Here is a 19,259-nt window from a genome sequence, read left to right on the forward strand (position 1 = left end):
AAAGCTGACGTGCTATTTTATAGCAGGCACAGGGAAAAGAAAAAGAGTTTTATATCCAACAGAGCAAAACGGACAATGATCTCGCGTATCTCCCAATCGCGTATGCTGTATGCAATGGCCTCGTGAGAAACGAGACAGATTCCGAGTGGAAGAGGTAAAGAAGTCTGCTCTACGAGTTCCGGATAAAAGGGACGATTTGCAAACTTACTTTGCCCGGTGGCAAATATTAAACATCCCCTATCTCTGCTCCGTTGGTGATTGCCTGGTAAACAAAGGCGGTGGCTTATCATTTATAAAGACCTAGCCGGTAATTCGCAGATTTCACGAATTATGCAGCTTCTGCGGGTGAAGCGCGTAATATTTTCGTAAATATCAACAGAATTAATTCCCTTGGTCAGTATCGAACGATTTGTATCGGATCTCGTTTATGCGCGCAAAAAATTGCGTAGAATGTACGAACAGAAAGAAACGATATTGTGAAAAGCATCGATGTCAAGTAATTATTGATAAATAATACATTATTTAATTTCCGCTTGGAATCAACGTTTCTCACGGTGTAAGAATGCGTTAAACATGTAAAATAGCGTTCTTTTCGTTGTAGTAATTTATTTTATAAACGAGACGTATTACGAAATTAATGTATAATACGTATAATTTGCTGTTTTCGTTCGAAGGCCGCAGATGAAAAACACGATAAGTCACATTTCCTGTGGTATTACAGGATTTATAGGAGAGTATTTCTAAAATTCAATACGCCGTTTACCAGTTCCACGTGAAATGAAAATATACATGTGAAATAATAAAAATATATCGAAGCGGAAATTTCGAAAAGATTTCTCGGAAAATCAACGAAAAATGACAATTTTCAACGCGATTCTGTTTTGTATTTGTAAATAAATCCATACGCTCTCAACAGCTATCGATAAACAAGAAAGATAAATCTTATTTTTGATTAAAGATTCAAAAGATCGTTTTCTATCGTAAAGTTAAACAGAAAAATGTTTCTGATCGCGTAACATCCTACCATCTCTTACATAACCTAACACAACCAATAACTTGAGACAACAATTGTCAGAGTGAAAATAGAGGACTTAGCCTTGGCTTTAACGTTTCTTGCTACGTTCGCGAAACAAAAATTACCAAATTATATAAACCATGGTTACTTCCGAGTAAATCTATATCCAGCGAACAAGGGTCGAATAGAACCCGGATAACCCAATCGACACAGAAAGTCGTTCGACAAACAAAAGAAAACGAAGTCTTCGATTCACAATTCCGGTAATCCGGTCAGACCGGATTCTTTCTTTCTGCGAAAGGACTATTCCAAGCTACAATCGCGGTACCATCTACCGAAGAAAAAGGATAACCAAAGCGATACCAGTCGATAACAATTATCGTTTGACCGATAGAAGTGCAAAATTTTGTTCGTCGCAGGTACATCGAGTTGCGCATAGCAAATTTAGCATGGCGATCGGTCAATTTCAATGGGGCCGATCGAAAAGAAAAAAGGACGATAAACAAATAAGCGACCGGGCGAGCGATCGAGCGAGCAAACAAATAAATAAACAGGCATGCAAACAAGCGAGCAGACGAACAAAAATCGAAGCCGTGTGGTTGTTATTGCTACTCACAACGTTGTAAAATTGCCGACAAGAGCGACATCTAGTACGCTTTGCGAATACACAGCGTCCATTTATCGTAGACTGCTTTAATACAATGTGATCGTGTGCTTGACCCTCGTATGTGCTAGTCTTGATGCAGATCACGGGATTAACTCTTTACCTTGCGCGATCATCCCAGAGGATCTTTCCTTAAAATATCAATTTTTTGTATTCGCTCGAACTTTTACATCTCAATGTTACTCTTATTGCAACAAACAGAAAGGCTTTTTACGTGTCAAGGAAACGTTTAGCGTAAAATTGGAACGAAGAATCGTGCGAATGACAATTGTTTCGCATCTCGCTTGAATCTGAGATACTTTTTAACGTTAGAAGAAGGCGATTAGATCGAAATGGAACAACTGAAAAAACGTGGCAGGGTTATATAACTTTATCGATATTCTATTGGAGCGTGAGACAGTTCTGGTCGGGAGATATTTGCGATTATTGCGGCGGTGAACATGTTGAAAGAAGGAAAAGCGAGCAACGCAGCGAGTCCACGAGAAACGTTCATGAGCAGCGTAGTATCGGTTAAATAACCATCGTAAAGTATTCGCGTGGTTCTGCGGGAAAAGCCGTCTGTTCGCTGCAAACCTGAACCAGATCGGCAACCAATAGTTAAGGATAAATTGACCGTTAAATCGTGTGAAATTGTGGTAACGTCTAGTTGGCCCAGTCAAAGTCAGAATAAATGAAATTAACAGAGAAGCGCTCATAATAGAAAGGACACTATTGAGTAAACTTGGTAAGCTTGCACGAGGGTCGCTATAGTCCTAGTAGCGTACGACCATAGTTGTCCCTACAACTCTATATGTGTGCCATTTTAAGCTTACCGTTTCAAACGTTTGGCCAACGGGTGATTATATTACACGAGCGCGTAAACCCCTGGTGCGGCGAGGTCGAAGCGCATGATGCACTCGAAACAGTCGGTTCAACGCGCGCTGGCTACGTTCGTTTGATTTACAGCCTAGGTCATTGTTATCGAATCATTCCAGTCACCGACGATGCGATCGTTCGTTTTATGCGGTGATATTTTTATCGCGTTCCATGCAGATTGTATTTCCGGTGTCGAGGAGGTGTAAACACGCAAACCGTTATGCTGCAGCTGACGCGTTTGTAACGAATGTGTATCGAAAGATTTCACTTAATGGAAGAACGTACACACTCAGTTTTCGTTTTTGCTGTACCTACGTAAGCGATGAGAAAATCGACGAAGTACATCGCCATACGTTTGTTCCAATGCCTAACGTTCGTAGAAACGATAGATACTACGCTGTTGAGATGCTCCAAAGGATGATATTTTTTTTTCGTAGGATGTAAGATTTTTTTTATTGACAAAAATTAAATAGAGTTTCGATCTTGCTCGATCGACTAACTTTTCTAAGACCGTCTTTTTCGATCCTGTATTTAGAAGGGACTACGTATGAGGTGGAATGTCCTGAATCTTGCATTTGGAAAAACGAATCTACGTTTTTCTAAAGTTGTTATTACAGCTGGATAAAGGAATTTGATCTATCTGATGGACCGGTGTAAGACAGGATTAAGCGATTTATCGCGTAAAGTCCTTCCTCTTCGTAATCGACGATAAAGAAAAGGAGGATCTTTCCAATGAGGCAAACGTCTCGTTAATTCTTTGAACGAGGAATATACCAAAAATGTATAGGGGAAGAAATTCTCTAGAAATTGTTAGTACAACCGGTTACGTAAAATTAGTCCGTCTAAGGATTGGAGGGAGCACGACATTGTTAACTACTACTTATCTTCCGGTCGTTCGCCGAAATTCGTTTCATTTCAGTTTCACGATCATAGCCACCGCATTATACCTTTAACCTGCGCTTATAGCTCGCAGTCCCTCCGCAATGGGCATTATACGAGCGTATATCATCCATAATTTGTTATCCTCTATTATTCTATGCTCCCGTTTACGTTGTATTTATTTGCATAGCGTCGTTCGCATAGGTATTATACGGTTCTACGGTAAAGCTTTCCTCCGGCTCTCCTCGACTTTAGCTTTCCCTTGACTCTACTCTAACAGTAAAAAGGCAAATGGCACATTCGACGTCGGAGAAGTCCGATCGAAAAGCGACGGTTTACGTGCTGAGCTCGGTGAGGTCGTCTACCGCGATACCGTTATGTGTTAATAAAAGTGCTCGAAACGATAATCGTGCCCAAGCTGCAGCCACCAGCACGTTTTGTACTCGGCGATAAATTCGCACGGCAACTCGAATCCCTATTTGCCCCACGAAAATGTCGCGAAGAGTCGGCAAATAATACATAAAACGAAAGCAGTCTGACGCTAACGATACTGTTTCTACTTACTTTTCGCTCATTAAGTTTGGTTGGCTGTTTTTCTGGCCCTTACTATTGCCGTTCCGACGAGTTCGATGGGATACAACATAGAACAAGACGCACCTATGGCTTTCTGAGATTTCGTGCCCTATGAATTTGTTCTAGTTTTATTTATTCATATTCTAGTTTTATTTGCACTATTATATTCATTTGAAACGAACACAAGAAAAGAAGGAAAAGAAGCAAACGTACCGAGAGCGTGTTTACGGATACATATTCGCAAGTCTCTTTGAAAAAGCTCAATGAATTTTGCCCCATGCACCGATCAGGCTCTTTCGATTATCGCCTGTTGTATTTACTTGTCAAGGCGACATGGCACACATACGCGCATAGACGATCTATAGTATAGTACAAAAATTAATCTTCATGATGCATTAAAGCATGCGTAGAATTCTTTATTTTCTCTACAATAATAATTTCCAATTTCATGGTTATATCTAAACCTCTAAATCGTGGAACACGGAAAAATATTTCATGTTACGTCTATCCTGTGCTTCGTCGATGAGTGCGATATCTTGTCTTTGTTTCTAGCTATACCGACTATCGCATTTGAATTGAACATATAGTAGAGTTTTATGTCGGTATGCAATGTCGGTTCTGCAATGGTCGGTATTGCAGAACATATGACACGATGTTCCGTCCAATGGTAAAATCACTTTTTATCACTTTTGACGATTGAGTGGTTCTACAAGTAGTCCTGTATACATAGAAAAACTTACTCGTTTTCTGCACAGAAAGAAATGTAGTGATAAGCCATCTTCAGACTTTCGTAAGAAACTGATATCATCGACAAGATAGATTACCGATAAGATATTTAATGCTTTCCGTTCCGCGTCCCACGATTTAAGGGTCACTTGATCTCTCGTGCCATTTTCGTATCGCATGCAACGTTATCGCTTCGATATAGCAATGGTTTGAATTCAAGCTAAATTTTTCTATAAAATTACAAATAAGGTATAGAACAGAACATTTTGCACATGTTGTACTCTAATCGTATTATGATACAACTGATTGAAATTGCGATTTTATGCAGAACCTACCATATTTTTAATATTAACCAATTTTAATACGTTTCGAGTGCTGATATTCGCTGTCATGCTTGAAACTATTAATTTAATAAAATGATTTTCTTCCGTTCATATTCACGAAAGTTTTCAGCTCCCTAAACAATAATTTTTGCACTGGGCTCTAAAATGTTTCTGCGAGGAGTTAAAAATGTTTATAATATAAAATCCGATTTTAGCAATTTCTGTATCACCAAATAAGTTTATTTTTAATTAATCTTATAAAAAAAATGATTGTGATACTCTTACATTTAGATTATTACATACTAAAACAAAAAAAATTCATTTTTCGTTTGTGTGTTGCAGGATTTCTTCTACTGCAACAGTAGGAAACTGTAACAGGAGCCACAGAATCTCCACCACGTCAATAAAATTAATTGTAACTAGTTCTAAATAATCTTAATTAGCAATAATTCGTTATATGCAGAGTTTTGTAGTTATTTTTAAGATTTATATACAACTGTATTTATATTGTAACAAGTGCAACAAATTATTAATTCCTGAAAAATTGCATGAAGCACAACCATTAATTTATAGCAGTTTTAAAGATATGCTTATAATTATAAAATTAACCTTAATTGTAAAGATTATTGTATAATTCTCAAATCCAATCATAAATATAAAATGAATTCGAATGTTTTATCATTTATTCTTAAGTCTATCTATTTATCTCCCATTCCCCTTCCTTGTCATTTTTATAAGATAGAGTCAGTGAAACGTAAAATATTCGTCGATAATATAGGTAATTATTGTCGAATCTCCTTTGATATGTTTCCTATGTTCGCCGTAGGAAATCGCAGAGGGCGTAAAAAACACTCTGATTTTTTTGCAAGTCGGTGTTTCATAACCTGAGACGCAAAGCTGCATTTAATGTCATGTCTATCCTGTCTTTAATCAATGGATACCTCACTATGCTATCGTCGATAACTAATTGATTGAACATCATTTTAACAGCAAAACAAAATACACAACTGTCAACAAAATTATGACAATTCATAATTTATATATATTTTCCAAAAATGGAACATTACTGTATTATGCAGAATGGAATAGGTTGAATAAATCTGGAATCACAAAAGGAGAGGTATGTATGAATAACTATAACGGAATTGTTATTTTAAAGTTATAAAACATATGCCGTTTCTAACCTTCCCATGTTCAAATATCCTGTAACCTATTTTATACAAATCACTAACAATTACTTGTTTCATTCCTTTTTTAAATTAAGTCGTTTAAAAGAAGGTCTTTTGTTTTCGTTTGTGTATAATCTATATAATCTTTTTTTCTAAGAAATATATATACATTATAAATAAAATTGCACAAAATTTAGGAAGCAAAATTAATGTATGGAATGTTATTTTCTATAAAATCATTTGTAAGTAAAATATCGCCATTGGATCCAAAAGAAGGATTTTTATATTATAAAACTAGTAAATATACATTGCATTATTTGGAAACTCCGTCTGGATTAAAATTTGTGTTAAATACTGATAATGTTACACAAAATGCTAGAGAATTATTACAACAACTATATAGAGAGGTGAGTAACCCAATGTTGCATATTCTAGTATTATATTGCTGTAGAGTATTTTAGCAAACTAAAAATCTCCAATGATATAATTAATTCTTTTTCCAGGTCTATTTAGAATATGTTGTGAAAAATCCTCTATGTCAATTAAATGAACCTATTCAAAGTGAACTGTTTAAACTAAAAGTTGATGAATTATTTAAAAAATCTCCTTTATTCTTAAGTAGATCGATATAGAATTTTTTATATTATATTAATAAGTATAATATACTTGAATATAAAAATGTTTAGTGATGTTATACAAATTTAATTTCATATTACACGCAATTATTTGTTATTAACAACTAGTATTAATATACATTAATGGAAGTGCAAAAAACTAAACAAAAATATCATATACCATAAAAATATTCTTATAATTTAAATGAATATACAACTTACATTACATTTTGTTATATTTACGAATTTACATTTATCATAACAGAAACAACTATTTAAACAATATATTTTTGTAATACACAGAACTGTGATCTTCATACAAAATGTACAGCAATTAACAGAATTTGAAGAAATTAATACTTGTAAAAGCATCAGTTACTTTTGTAGATTCCTTTAAATTATTTGTATTAACATATTAATGCATTAAAATTGCACCGTCTTTTTTTGTATCAACGAAATGTACTTTTTAATTTGTATATTTAAATTATTATTTAAAATACGTAAAAATATTGGTAAAAATGCATACTTTTAAAAATGTTCCTACATTAAACTTGCCTTTTTATATATGTATATATTTCGTACCACATACCAGTACTCTAGAACATACTTGCAGGAATATGCCTTATTTAACTAAAACATTTATTATTATTAATATATGAAGATTATATGGCAGCTTATGTCATATTTCACAATTCGGTTTTTTAGGTCCATGTATCCATCTTTTTTTACATATGTAATGTCTTTCATACAATTCTCGTCCGGACGTATGACATTAGCTTATCCAAATATTAGCGAAGTTATTAGTTACACACAAAAAACGTATATACTGGGACAATAATTTTACACAATTATATACACATATTTAAGTTCTGCAGAACTTAGAATAAAAAATATACGAAAGGTAAAATTGTTAAAAAATGGTTACAATGTTCCTTACACTGATCGTTAGTGATTTATGTTTAACATTACATAAATGTAAATATCTATATCGGCAAGAAACCAAATCAAAGCTTTTGACATGCCTAATAAAGCACCTGACATTAACACATATAATTCACCAAGATTAATAATAAATAAATATAAACTGAAGATAATAAACTACCATACCTCTTTTTATATTAATGTTCATTTTTTTCTCTAAAACTGCTGAATAACATTCACTGTCAAGGCATATTCATTGCCTTTAATTGTATACATTACATTATGTGTATTTTCATACATCGAAGGACATTTAGAAAATGTTCGTGTACAAAGGTTCTTACGATACTTATACATCTGAAAATATGATTGACAAATGAAGAAGTGTTTCATGCATGGAAAGTAATAACTGTTGCTTGACATAAAATGCAACTAAAAGGCATAATAATAATTTTTCCATAATGTTTTATACAGTTATCCTATTTTATATCACGTGAAAATTTTATTTCTTTCGAGGAATTCCGTCATAGAAAAATTTTAACGAATTTGATACGTTTTATATGTGAGCGCTGTTTCGTGTACGAGAATGTAATTTTTTCGCATATAACAATATTCTCAAAAAAACATTGGCACAAAATGAAAATTATCCATGTTAAATTAATTTGCAACTTTTGTTTTATAAATTGAGGCCTGATTGTATATATATAGCTATACACACATACGTACATTACACATATTTATACGCACGCACTTCTGAAACATGAATGCACATACTACTTACTTCAATACGCTTTGCCATGCAAAGTTGCTCTTAATTTGTTCCCTCTATTGCATTCATAATACGTTTATACATGGTGTGCATAAATATAGTAAATTCGGCATTACTGCACGCATATGGTGTACACTTAAATACATATATACACATATACAGTAACAAACGAAAGTGTAAATGTCACACTATTCTTATAGAGAAATGATATACATCTCTTAATCAGTTCACAAAAATTAAATAATTATAATTACAAATTAAATCTAGTACACAAAATATGATATCATATTTTTATTCATATTAACAACATACTATATTCAAAAAGATATAAAGTTGGTCCAATTTGTATTTACCATTTTTGGTACTCTGTCAAAAGTGAATAGAATAACAATGATTGATAAAGGAATGCAAAAATAAAAAGTCAAAGTAAGTTTAAAAGAATAAATGATAAACAAGTCAATTTAAATAAGACGGAAAGTCCTGATTCAGAAAAAATTAGTACCTCAACAATATAGCGACCCAAAACATACGACAAATTATTAACAAATTATTTAAGTTTGTCAAATTTTGTTATGGTATGAAAAATATAAATTCCATTGAAAGTTTGTGATCAATTATTAAAAGAAATCTAGCAGGATATTAAAACACCCTCTCAAGTATTCATGAGAAGTAGCATAATTTAATAAATATGCCACACAAATTAAAATTATTAATAAGAAAAAACGAAAAATTAATTAAAAATTCTAATTCTAAAAACATTATCCAAGTGCAAAATTATAAATATTGCATCAAAATAATATTGCAATTAAAAACATATTGCATTCACAAAAATATAAAATTAAAAGGATCAAGGAAACATGTAGTTAAATAATTGATATTACAATTTCTAGTATAAATAATAAGCTTTGAATTAAAATTAAAATAGAAATTAATTTCAATTAATTAATATAAATGAAAAAATAAAGTTTTGTATTTTAGTTAGTTGGTTGAATTTGTAATTGTAATCGCCTAATCCTTATCAATCAGTTGAGAACTTGTATCATTTCCTTATAAGACTAGCGTGTGTACATTTTTGATTGCCACTGTATGTGAATACGCATCTGTGTGTCTTGTATTTAAAGGATGCATGTACATTATTACATAAATGCTCAGTCTTTGTTCCTTTAAGAGTGTAAATTGTCTTCCATATTATTTATGCTACAGCCTTTGTCAGAAGGCGTGAAGAAACGAGCACCGTTATTCTGTACCACTACAGGAGACGGTTCTTCTATCACCGACAATCGCTTCTCGCGATCTGTAGATGTTGTAGAATTATGGAAGAAGACATTTCTCAAAGTGGCAACGTTAACCCGTTCCCATGATACATTGTCATCTGCCGAATCAGCCTTTGATTCATTGTTAGAATTCCTGAAAAAGTAAATGGACATTATACATGTAAAAATATTGTAGTTCTCAAAATCTTCTAATTAACCCAGTGCCTTGCAATATTAAAACGAGAAGATTGTAGATAATCAAGAACATCGAAAAGCAGTGAGTTAAATTTTGAAAAATCTAAATTTTGTCATACTTTGTACTCTTTTGAGTATTTGCGTCTTGTTCTGTTTCTTTAGTACGTTTAGTACGTCTTCCGGAAGTTCGACTATTCACTCCACACGTATTAACAATTCCTTCTTGATCTGCTTCAATGAAACTAACATGATCATCGAATCTGACACGTTCAGAACCTTCGTCTTCTCCACAAACGGTCCAATTACTGGAATCACTGCACTGGCGATCTAACGTCGGCTTGCGCCGAGCACGTTTCGCTAAACCAGGCGCTACTTCTTCGAGGGAACTCAAAGATGTAGCTTGACCTGCTGAATCCATATGACCTCCTGCAACAGAGCTTGTCCCTTGTTCTCCTTCCGTGCTTCTACCACCGCTGATTGAGCTTCCATCCATCTGAACAATCGATATAATTAAAATTCATAACTGAAGTACTGATCGTTTGCAATAATACTTTTAAAGAAGAGCGAGATACTTTAAAATTTAGAACAGAGCCTGCTAGAGCTCTCGTAGAAGCTGCGCCGTCATCCAAAGCAATAGATGCGTTCACAGATTTTTCTGATAAACTGGTTGCCGCAGATGCTGTTTCGCTACACAAACTGAATCGTTGGGTAGACGTCACATCCGCTTGAACCTCCAATCTATTTTTTAAATATAATAGTAACTATTAATGTGTAACTAATAATTGAAAATTGTATAAATACAAAAAGAGTCTCTTACCTCTGACCTCCTGGTAAAACACTAGAAGCTATACTTCCTGCGAGACTGGTACCAGCGACAGCTACGTTACTGGCACTTTCGCGATCGTTTTCACGACCTAATTTTTCTAAATGACTTCCACTACCTAATGAAAGGGAAGCTTCTCCTATCGAAGGATTACCGCCGCGATGACTCGCAACATCTATCGATGCTGCATCTACAATAAAGATTATGTTTTGAATTATCTAATCTTCTAAATTACTCGATCTACACTTGATGTTAAAATTTGAATTATTTAGGCATTTACCTCCACCGTTGCGGACACTCAATGAACCCATAAGCTCGTTTTCGTCATCGAAATCAAATCGCACCCCTGTACCATTTGTTGAAACACCACAACCTCCGCTTCGACAAAGAGAAACGGGGACTACACCATAAACGTAAAATAATAAAATGGGTACACCAATACCTACGGCCAATCCTGCCAATATGGGTGATACTAAAACCTGTAACGATGGTAGATAAATTATGAGTAGTGGCTCTTGTTCGAACTTTTATTGAGACTTACAGAGATTCAAATTTTATAAAGTTTCTACAAATTAAACTTAAAATCTTATGTACTATAGAATTAGTAAATTTATAATATGAGAATTTTATGTAAAAAGAAAAAAAGATAATATGAAGCAATAAAACTCTTTACTCTTGAATTTTGGGGCGGGGGACTTAATAAATAAAAAAAAAACGTATAATTATTAGATCGGAATTAATTATGAATAGATAAGTAATAATATTAAGAAAACGAAAAGATACATTTAAGTACGTAAAGTTACGCGATAAAATTGCCATTAGGTATCGGCTAACAAAAATATAAAAGCTGCAACTGTATCGAAAACTTCGGACTGCAGTTAATCTAGTATTGTGCGGTTTTAAGCTGCCGGAAGTTTCTGTATGTACGCTGCATAATTAACACAGTAATTAAGGGAATGTTTCAGATGTACTTCATAAGTCCCTTTCAATGTATGCTCGCGAAAATAGGAAAGAACGTAAACCATTAACACGGATCGCTTTTTTAGTATAACATACTGCATTTTTATTTAATACAACTGTAAACAGTCATAATGAAAGAAAAACAAAAGCAAATATAGAATTGCCTATTCAAAGGCATTTATTATTTCAATATGTTCTGCATCGTGCTTTGCATACTCTCGGGCAATTAATACACATATCACCTTCAAAAACAAAAAAAAAAAAAAAAAAAAAAAGAAAAGAGAGAAAAGAAAAAGCAATTTCCGATCAACCTATAATCTATGTTCTGTAAAATATAGAAAAAATAGTATGAAATACCATTGAAAGTAAAACATGGTAATAATATAAATATATCTCGGGACAGTCGTATAAGGTAAGGTGCCATGATGAGGGAAAAGATTACTGACACACGGTGATCTGTTTTCTAGATTTCCATGGAGCATAGAAGAGAACGCGAGATAGCGGAACAGGAGACAGAGAAAGTGCATGGCGAGCAGAAAGTGTGGGAGGTGCGGAAGGAAGGATATTGATCGCCGCGACGGTAGGAGTGCGCGCATGGGAGATCCTCTCTGTCCCACCCTGCGGCCTGCATCCACCTAGGTGGCTGACGATGGAACGTGCATCGTGTCAGTCGGTACTTTAAGAACCATACTACACCACGATCGCAAAACGGTCTGACAAATCGAGTGTTGGGATCGGGAAGTCGGTCGGTGCTCTGCGCCAAGGGTGTGTCGCGCCGTGGACACTACGAGCCTCGATGAACGGGCGCCGAACTACGCCGGCCCGAACATTCAAGGACCGAACGGCGTAACAGGAAGTAGAAGGGACACGCGACGAATCCATTCATTACTGGTGATTTCACGAAGCCTCCACATACATGACAGACTCGTGCGCTCCGATGTGAACAGTCAAATAGGCACCGTCCTGCATGTGTTACCGTTCACGAGAGTGTACATGTAGTTTATTGGCATTGATTGGGGACAGTAGACACGCGAAACGTTACAACCACGATACACATACATCCCTCATCTGTTTTTTCTCTCCCGTTTTCCTTCCATCGATCCCGCCAACACTGATATCGTCGATTGACTGTCATTAGTGTTGATTGAATAAATAAAAGGAAAGAGAGATTGAGAGACAGAGATAAAATCAGAAGAAAGGAAACCATGGCGAATTGGGACTGGGAAGACACCGACTGGGATTGGGAAGATACGGAAGAATCATCTTGCGGAGAGGAGCAGAAGCAGATTATCTCAGAACCAGAGATTGACAAGGAGTGGCTTGGTGGTATCCTAAGGGAATTTCACAAAGAACCGGTTAGTTCGGTAGAAACTATGATTTACAGTTAACAGTTGCCTGTAGCGATTTTTATACGGCGTCATTTAAGCAGCCTATAAATGCTTTGTTAGCAATGAAAATGCAACACATTTGAAGATGTAGCGTACCAAGTATTCTTGAATTGCTTGCAAATTAACCCGTCATGTACACAGGTCACAATAACCGAATGTAACGTAAGTCCGGGCTGTATGAGTAATGAAAGCGCGCTCAGTGCTATAATTCGTGTTAAAATCAAGTACGTGTTGAACGACACAAATATCACGCAAGACCTGTCACTTATCGTGAAAGAGCTTCCAAAAGATGCGTTCAGTCGTTTCTTTGTTATCGAAGGCCAATTCGATCTTCGGGAAATTAAATTTTACACACAGGTAAGCAATCAATTAATATAATGCTGTTGCTACGTCAATCTTAAATTGTTCTATCCAATAAATAATAACTTGGATTCTATTTATATCAGGTCATGCCTGATCTGAAAGAGTTTCAAAAGAAGCAACTAGCATCCCAGGAAAATAAATCGGACGAGGAAATCCTTCTGTCAGTTCCAGTCTGTTATCATGCACATTACACACCAGCTGATGAGTCAGACGACAACCCTACAACGCCAGATTCTATTCTCGTACTGCACGATCTTCGCGATTCTGATTTTCGAAATATCAAATTTCGCGAAGGAATGACATACGATCAAACTAAAGTCGCATTAGATGCTATAGCACGCATACACGCGCATTCTCTGGCAATGAAAGTTGTCGAGGGAGAGCCTCTGTCCGAACGTTATCCATTCCTCTTCCAAACAGCAAAGGCAACGGACTCGTATCAACAACTGGTTGAGCGTGGTTTACCACAACTTGCCAAATTTTTGAAAAGTACGCCAGGATTAGAAGCGATACTGGAGGCCCTACTTGTACTGCGACCTAGAACTAAGCATATAATATCTGCACTCCTTGCGCCAGAAGGGCCGTTAGCCTTGATCACGCACACAGATTTCTGGTGTAATAATCTACTTTTCAAGGAAGGACCATCTGGCCTTGAATGCTGCATCCTCGACTGGCAAATGGTTACCTATAGTAGACCGACTAACGACATTGCTCTGTTGATAGTAAGTTCATTGCCAACCGAATTACGTCGCAAACATACAGAAACCTTCCTTGATATCTATTGGGAGGCACTAATTGGGACGTGTTCTCGTCTCGGCGTCGACATTCCGAAAGATTTGGGCTACACGAGAGAAGACTTAAATAAGGACTATAGGCGATCGCAACTCCTCGCTCTCTTACTCTGTATTGGATCTGTAGATGTTGCTTTAGGCGATGCAGATACAGAACAACGCTTGATCGACGTTTTAAAAGACCTTCATAGTGAAGGTGTACTTACAGATGAGACTGCGATTGCTAATAGCGAAAACGACCCTTAGTCAGCATTATTACTGCCTATGATAGTGTTGCAGCGAATTAATACTTCTACGCGAAATGTAAATCGAGGAAGCAAAAGTTATAGAACTGATTGTTCAACAGCTCGATTCGTCTGCCATTGACGTTACGATTGCGATTAACGTAATACATCTCAAGCAACAGGGCTTGTGTCGATAATTATGTAATTGCGGAATCGAAATCACGTTAAAGTTCGTTAACGTGGTGGAAATAGAATTGATGTTAGGCTCTTATGTTTAAAAATATTTCGATATTGAATTGTTCTTTCGATATGTACACCTATAATTTAGTAAGGACATTCAGCAAACAGAATATCAATAAACATTGTATGAAGTTTTAAAATTAAAAGTGACTCGAAATGTAAAAGAATTGCTAATACGTGCCATAACAAATAACTTAAGTCAGGAGTAACATTTTCCTCCACGAGCCTGTTAAATATAACAATCGTTTGATTTGAATTTGTTCTTTTATCAAAATTTCTTCCCGCAATTACTATTACGGCTATACGACCGACATTCTGTTACTGCTAATTCACATACGCAATAATTATATTATTCCATTTCTTTGTACAAACTATATAAATAAAATATACTTTGATGTTGTCATGAATTTGTACAATGATTTTCAAACATAAAAGTAATTCCTAAGCAATATCCATATATGTGTAAATAAGTAAGTAGTTTTATTACGACTAGTTAATAAATTTTTTAATATCTTACTTTGATAATTTAAAAAAAAATATCTGTAAATTTACATTGATACTACTTTGTAAGACACTCGATACTTTATCTATCATCTGATGATATATATATATATATATATATATATACTTTTGAAGAAAATCAATTATGTACAGATATGAAAAATAAGATTTTAACTTACAGATGCAGTTACTCCTCCAACAATAAAAGCATTCCTCTTATGTTTGTTATCTTTCTCATATCTTGTATACAGCTCCTTTCCCACCCATACTGGAATACCTGTAACAAAACATACATATACAAATATAAAGTTACACAAAATTTTGTCAGAAAGATATATTTATAAATATATCACATTCAGTTTAACATTAAAATATGAAAAACATAATATACGAACCTATAATCATAGCAGGTACAGCTATTCCAGCAGCAAGACCAATTCCAACTGGAGCTCCCACTAAGGTTCCAAGTTGCCAAAGTATTTTCTTTTTTCTAGACCATGGCTTTTTACCCCAAAAGGTACAACCAGAAGGACTGCAATTAAATGAAAAATTGGAAAAATTAAGAATTATAAAAATAATATTTCATAAAAATAAATATGGAGATAAATAACTCGGATAAACTTTACCTTAAATAATGAAGATCACTGATTTCCTTCATGCATAACCAACAAAATTCGGCACCGCAAACAGCACAAACCATGTGATTGCAACTACCATCATCCATTTTAACAATAAGGACTTGACACCTTGGACAAGGTTTGACGTCATCTTCTGTGGATACAGTTTATGCAAAAACACGTGTTATCTTAGAATTTCAGGATTCTCTAATTCTGAAATCTTTAAATATAAAGAACACATACTATGTTGTGAATCACTTTGACTGAAACTGAGAGATGAACTTCGTTCATAGTATTGAGTACGTTGAGCTCTGGCAGCATCACATGTTTGATTAGGATGCCAACGTGCTTTACAATGGTAACAAAAATAAGAGTCACATCCTGGTCGTTCACAACGTAATTTTGGGCACGAAGCACAACCACTAGCAATAACTGCAAAGCTGCAATCTGGTGCAGGACACCATCTCGCATCAGGTTCTACAGCAAGAACTCGTCGTACCATAAAATCTTCATATTTTTCCAATTGCGTTTGATCATTTAGGATCATTCGAATATCTATAAAAAAATAAATTCAGTAAATAATAGTAATAAATAAGTAGTAAATAATAGTAAGAAGTTTACATCACTTTTATCAGAAAAATGCATTTACCATTTGGGTGAATTGGTTCTGAACATTCAGGACATGCTATGTTAACTCTAGATTCAGAAATTTCAACTTTAAGATATTGTTGATAGCAATCATAACAACTGCGATGATGGCAAGACTGAACAACAGGAAAGAACTCCACAGGCAATTCAGCCAAACATAAAGGACATTCCATTAAACCACTTTCACTACTCTGAAATAATATTTATTTTGCAACCTGGATATCATTTAAAATTATCAAACAATTAATATAATCAAGATCTAATAGAAATTCAATTCTAAGAATTTCATTGCAAGTACATATTCTATAAATACCTTTCCGGCAGAAGAAAGTACTGAGCCTTTACTGGAAGCACGTTGTAGATCTATGTTTTGAAATTGAAAATGGCTTGAACCATTACTTACTCTAGCTTCTCCTTTTTCAACATCTGTGATCTTGCCACCAATTGGATCTTTTGCTAGAAAAATAATTCATTCTCAAGAATAATTTATTCTGTATTTTATCTACGATATTTATTTCAGACCAAATATCACTTCATACTTTTTGTATTTCTGTTACTTGAACTAGGTGTTCTCACAATTCGTCGTCCAATAAGTGGGCTTGAATATAATAATCGACGTAAAGAAAATCGCGCTAACATTCTTCGTGGTCTAGGGACTGTACTGCTACAGCTTCCAGAACTGTTATCATTTTCTTTAAACATCTTAAATAGTATTATAGGTCACTACTGTCTCATTCTTTGTGTCACGCAATTAAGGTAACTCAATCTGTAATAAATAATGGGAAAAGAAGTAAATATAATAGGACTTCGTATATATCACTATGATATATATCTTCTATCACATATTATACAATGCTTAATATTGAAAATAAAAATGTATATCGTAATACAAACGTATCAAACATACCGTTTACAAGCGATTATATTTTACGTCATAAGCGCACGTGTAGTATGTATTACATGTTATTATATCGATCGTATTTAAATACACATAAGGTTCTTACGTTTCTAATGTTTTCGAATTAATTATCATAAAAATTATTTTGGACAAAATTTTTGTATATTAGTGTAAATCATTTATAATTCATATAAATTTATTAATACGTAACGTTCTCAATAAATTCACTTTACGTTCAATTTTGTATGTACATTTTCTTTACTACTTTCACTAAAAAAGGAATTATACAGTCTATCAAAGCGGTTGTCATCAATTACGATTTCTCCATGTTCATGAAGAGCATAAATAATCAGCATTTCGAAATCTTTTATGTATTTACCATGAAATATTTTAGCATTTAAGGTTCGATTACTCGACCTGTACAGTTTAACCTTAACTTAATAAATCATATACCATACCGTTATACGATTATAATTATCCTTTATCGAACGTCCGAATCCAAATGTATAAATTATGTGAATTATGTCCAATTCACATAGCATTTTAAGAAACGATATATGATTCGACATGTAACACACCATACAAATCTCTCTAATAGTATTATAAATCGATTATATGTATATTCCACAGATTGCATTAACATGTTAACACATAAGATATAGAAAATTACTTAATACAAGTTTTATACTATATTTTAACTCGATTTATCTAACAAATTTGTAAATTTATGAAAAGATAACCTTTTCTCGAGTATAAATACAGTTATAATTAATGTTAATGTAAATTTAGTACGAAATGCAAAATAATCGCCATTTGTAATAGCTTAAATGTGTATATATATATATACACATTTATATATATACAATGCACGAATATGTTATATATATGTATATATATATGTGAATGTATATGTATATGTATATACATACTATAAAATATATATAATGTGTATGATAATTAAACTCTATTTTTTCTCAAACAAAAACATTATAGTCATTTTAAATAGAATAAAATACCTTATTCTTTAAATTAAATAAAAAATGAATACAAAAAAACACATTTGAACTGTATATCGAGAAATCTTATACATAGATGACTAGCATTAATACAGGTGTGAAAAGTCTGTGAGCAAAAACCAACTAAAGTCATTCTAAATAACGTATAAACGTACCTGGTTCCTGTTAAAAAATACTTTCAAATCTACACCACGTTTAGTAACTAATAATAGATTCACAATTAGAATTACACACTATTGGTAAGTTTCACCTATTTTGTTGGTTAAGAATGTTCACTTGACACAACAGCTGACGGCTTCTGACTAAAGACTTACCTTACATATAATTTAGATGAGGGATACAATGAGCGAAATATAGAAATGAACATACAGCGCCTCTGCCTGAAAACATTTGATATAACACCGCTCAAATAAAAAATCTTAAGTTTAATCAGATTAAATTAATATTATTTGTATATTTTGTAATTATTACTATATACTTTTTGTGAATTCTATATGAATAAAAAGTAATTAGAAAATAATTAAATATTTCATTCTTTAACATTAATACTATGTATGCACAAATATGAATATTTTCTTATTTCACGCAAAATATTTATAAAAGCACAGTTTATACACCTCAATACTAGATTGTGAAACTGTTATTTAACAATTATTTAAAATTCTTTATTAGATGCTATTTGTTTAGTAATTAATAATATTGATGAGTTAATTTATCTGAATATTAATTTTCAAGTTATTATAAATAGTAACACTAATTTCATATCTTTTAACATATGATTATATATTTCAGTCAGAAGTATATGTTAGCTATTTACTGATATGAAGATAGAAAATT

At 33.7% G+C, this 19,259-nt stretch overlaps 3 protein-coding genes and 1 long non-coding RNA gene across 4 annotated transcripts in view; 3 read left to right on the plus strand and 1 right to left on the minus strand.

The window, feature by feature from the left end:
- Nucleotides 1-5,549, plus strand: part of LOC126870352 (uncharacterized) — a 136,951-nt gene extending 131,402 nt beyond the window's left edge. Inside the window, exon 3 of the long non-coding RNA XR_007691307.1 lies at nt 5,378-5,549. This is a non-coding gene — a long non-coding RNA (uncharacterized LOC126870352). The remainder of the gene's footprint in view (nt 1-5,377) is intronic.
- Nucleotides 5,550-5,870: 321 nt separating this feature from the next.
- Nucleotides 5,871-6,904, plus strand: LOC126870347 (trafficking protein particle complex subunit 1). The gene is made up of 3 exons (XM_050627966.1): nt 5,871-6,155; nt 6,402-6,611; nt 6,708-6,904. Exons 1-3 carry the CDS (start codon nt 6,057-6,059, stop codon nt 6,834-6,836), a joined length of 438 nt encoding a protein of 145 aa, XP_050483923.1. The 5' UTR covers nt 5,871-6,056; the 3' UTR covers nt 6,837-6,904.
- Nucleotides 6,905-7,909: 1,005 nt separating this feature from the next.
- LOC126870332 (E3 ubiquitin-protein ligase RNF19A-like) lies at nt 7,910-18,744 on the minus strand. The gene is made up of 13 exons (XM_050627913.1): nt 18,578-18,744; nt 17,048-17,274; nt 16,822-16,964; nt 16,510-16,699; nt 16,104-16,415; nt 15,870-16,014; nt 15,639-15,775; nt 15,423-15,520; nt 11,057-11,255; nt 10,771-10,966; nt 10,526-10,691; nt 10,073-10,446; nt 7,910-9,912 (listed from the first exon to the last, which is right to left on the minus strand). Exons 2-13 carry the CDS (start codon nt 17,208-17,210, stop codon nt 9,669-9,671), a joined length of 2,367 nt encoding a protein of 788 aa, XP_050483870.1. The 5' UTR covers nt 17,211-17,274; nt 18,578-18,744; the 3' UTR covers nt 7,910-9,668.
- Nucleotides 12,113-15,149, plus strand: LOC126870338 (uncharacterized). Its single transcript, XM_050627943.1, has 3 exons — nt 12,113-13,091; nt 13,266-13,481; nt 13,571-15,149. Exons 1-3 carry the CDS (start codon nt 12,942-12,944, stop codon nt 14,522-14,524), a joined length of 1,320 nt encoding a protein of 439 aa, XP_050483900.1. The 5' UTR covers nt 12,113-12,941; the 3' UTR covers nt 14,525-15,149.
- Nucleotides 18,745-19,259: the final 515 nt, after the last annotated feature.

Source organism: Bombus huntii, chromosome 10 (assembly GCF_024542735.1).
Source record: "Bombus huntii isolate Logan2020A chromosome 10, iyBomHunt1.1, whole genome shotgun sequence".
Taxonomy (NCBI): Eukaryota; Metazoa; Arthropoda; class Insecta; order Hymenoptera; family Apidae; genus Bombus; species Bombus huntii.

Bases quoted from the DNA above. Each gene is read 5' to 3' on its own strand.
- LOC126870347 (XM_050627966.1), top strand. From the start codon at position 6,057: ATGACAATTCATAATTTATATATATTTTCCAAAAATGGAACATTACTG. The intron at 6,156-6,401 runs GTATGTATGAAT...CACAAAATTTAG, and splicing joins CTGGAATCACAAAAGGAGAG to GAAGCAAAATTAATGTATGG. The intron at 6,612-6,707 runs GTGAGTAACCCA...TTCTTTTTCCAG, and splicing joins TACAACAACTATATAGAGAG to GTCTATTTAGAATATGTTGT.
- LOC126870338 (XM_050627943.1), top strand. From the start codon at position 12,942: ATGGCGAATTGGGACTGGGAAGACACCGACTGGGATTGGGAAGATACG. The intron at 13,092-13,265 runs GTTAGTTCGGTA...TCATGTACACAG, and splicing joins GGGAATTTCACAAAGAACCG to GTCACAATAACCGAATGTAA. The intron at 13,482-13,570 runs GTAAGCAATCAA...TATTTATATCAG, and splicing joins AAATTAAATTTTACACACAG to GTCATGCCTGATCTGAAAGA.
- LOC126870332 (XM_050627913.1), bottom strand. From the start codon at position 17,210: ATGTTTAAAGAAAATGATAACAGTTCTGGAAGCTGTAGCAGTACAGTC. The intron at 16,700-16,821 runs GTATTTATAGAA...ATATTATTTCAG, and splicing joins TACTTTCTTCTGCCGGAAAG to AGTAGTGAAAGTGGTTTAAT. The intron at 10,692-10,770 runs GTAAGAGACTCT...TTTAAAAAATAG, and splicing joins GTTTTACCAGGAGGTCAGAG to ATTGGAGGTTCAAGCGGATG.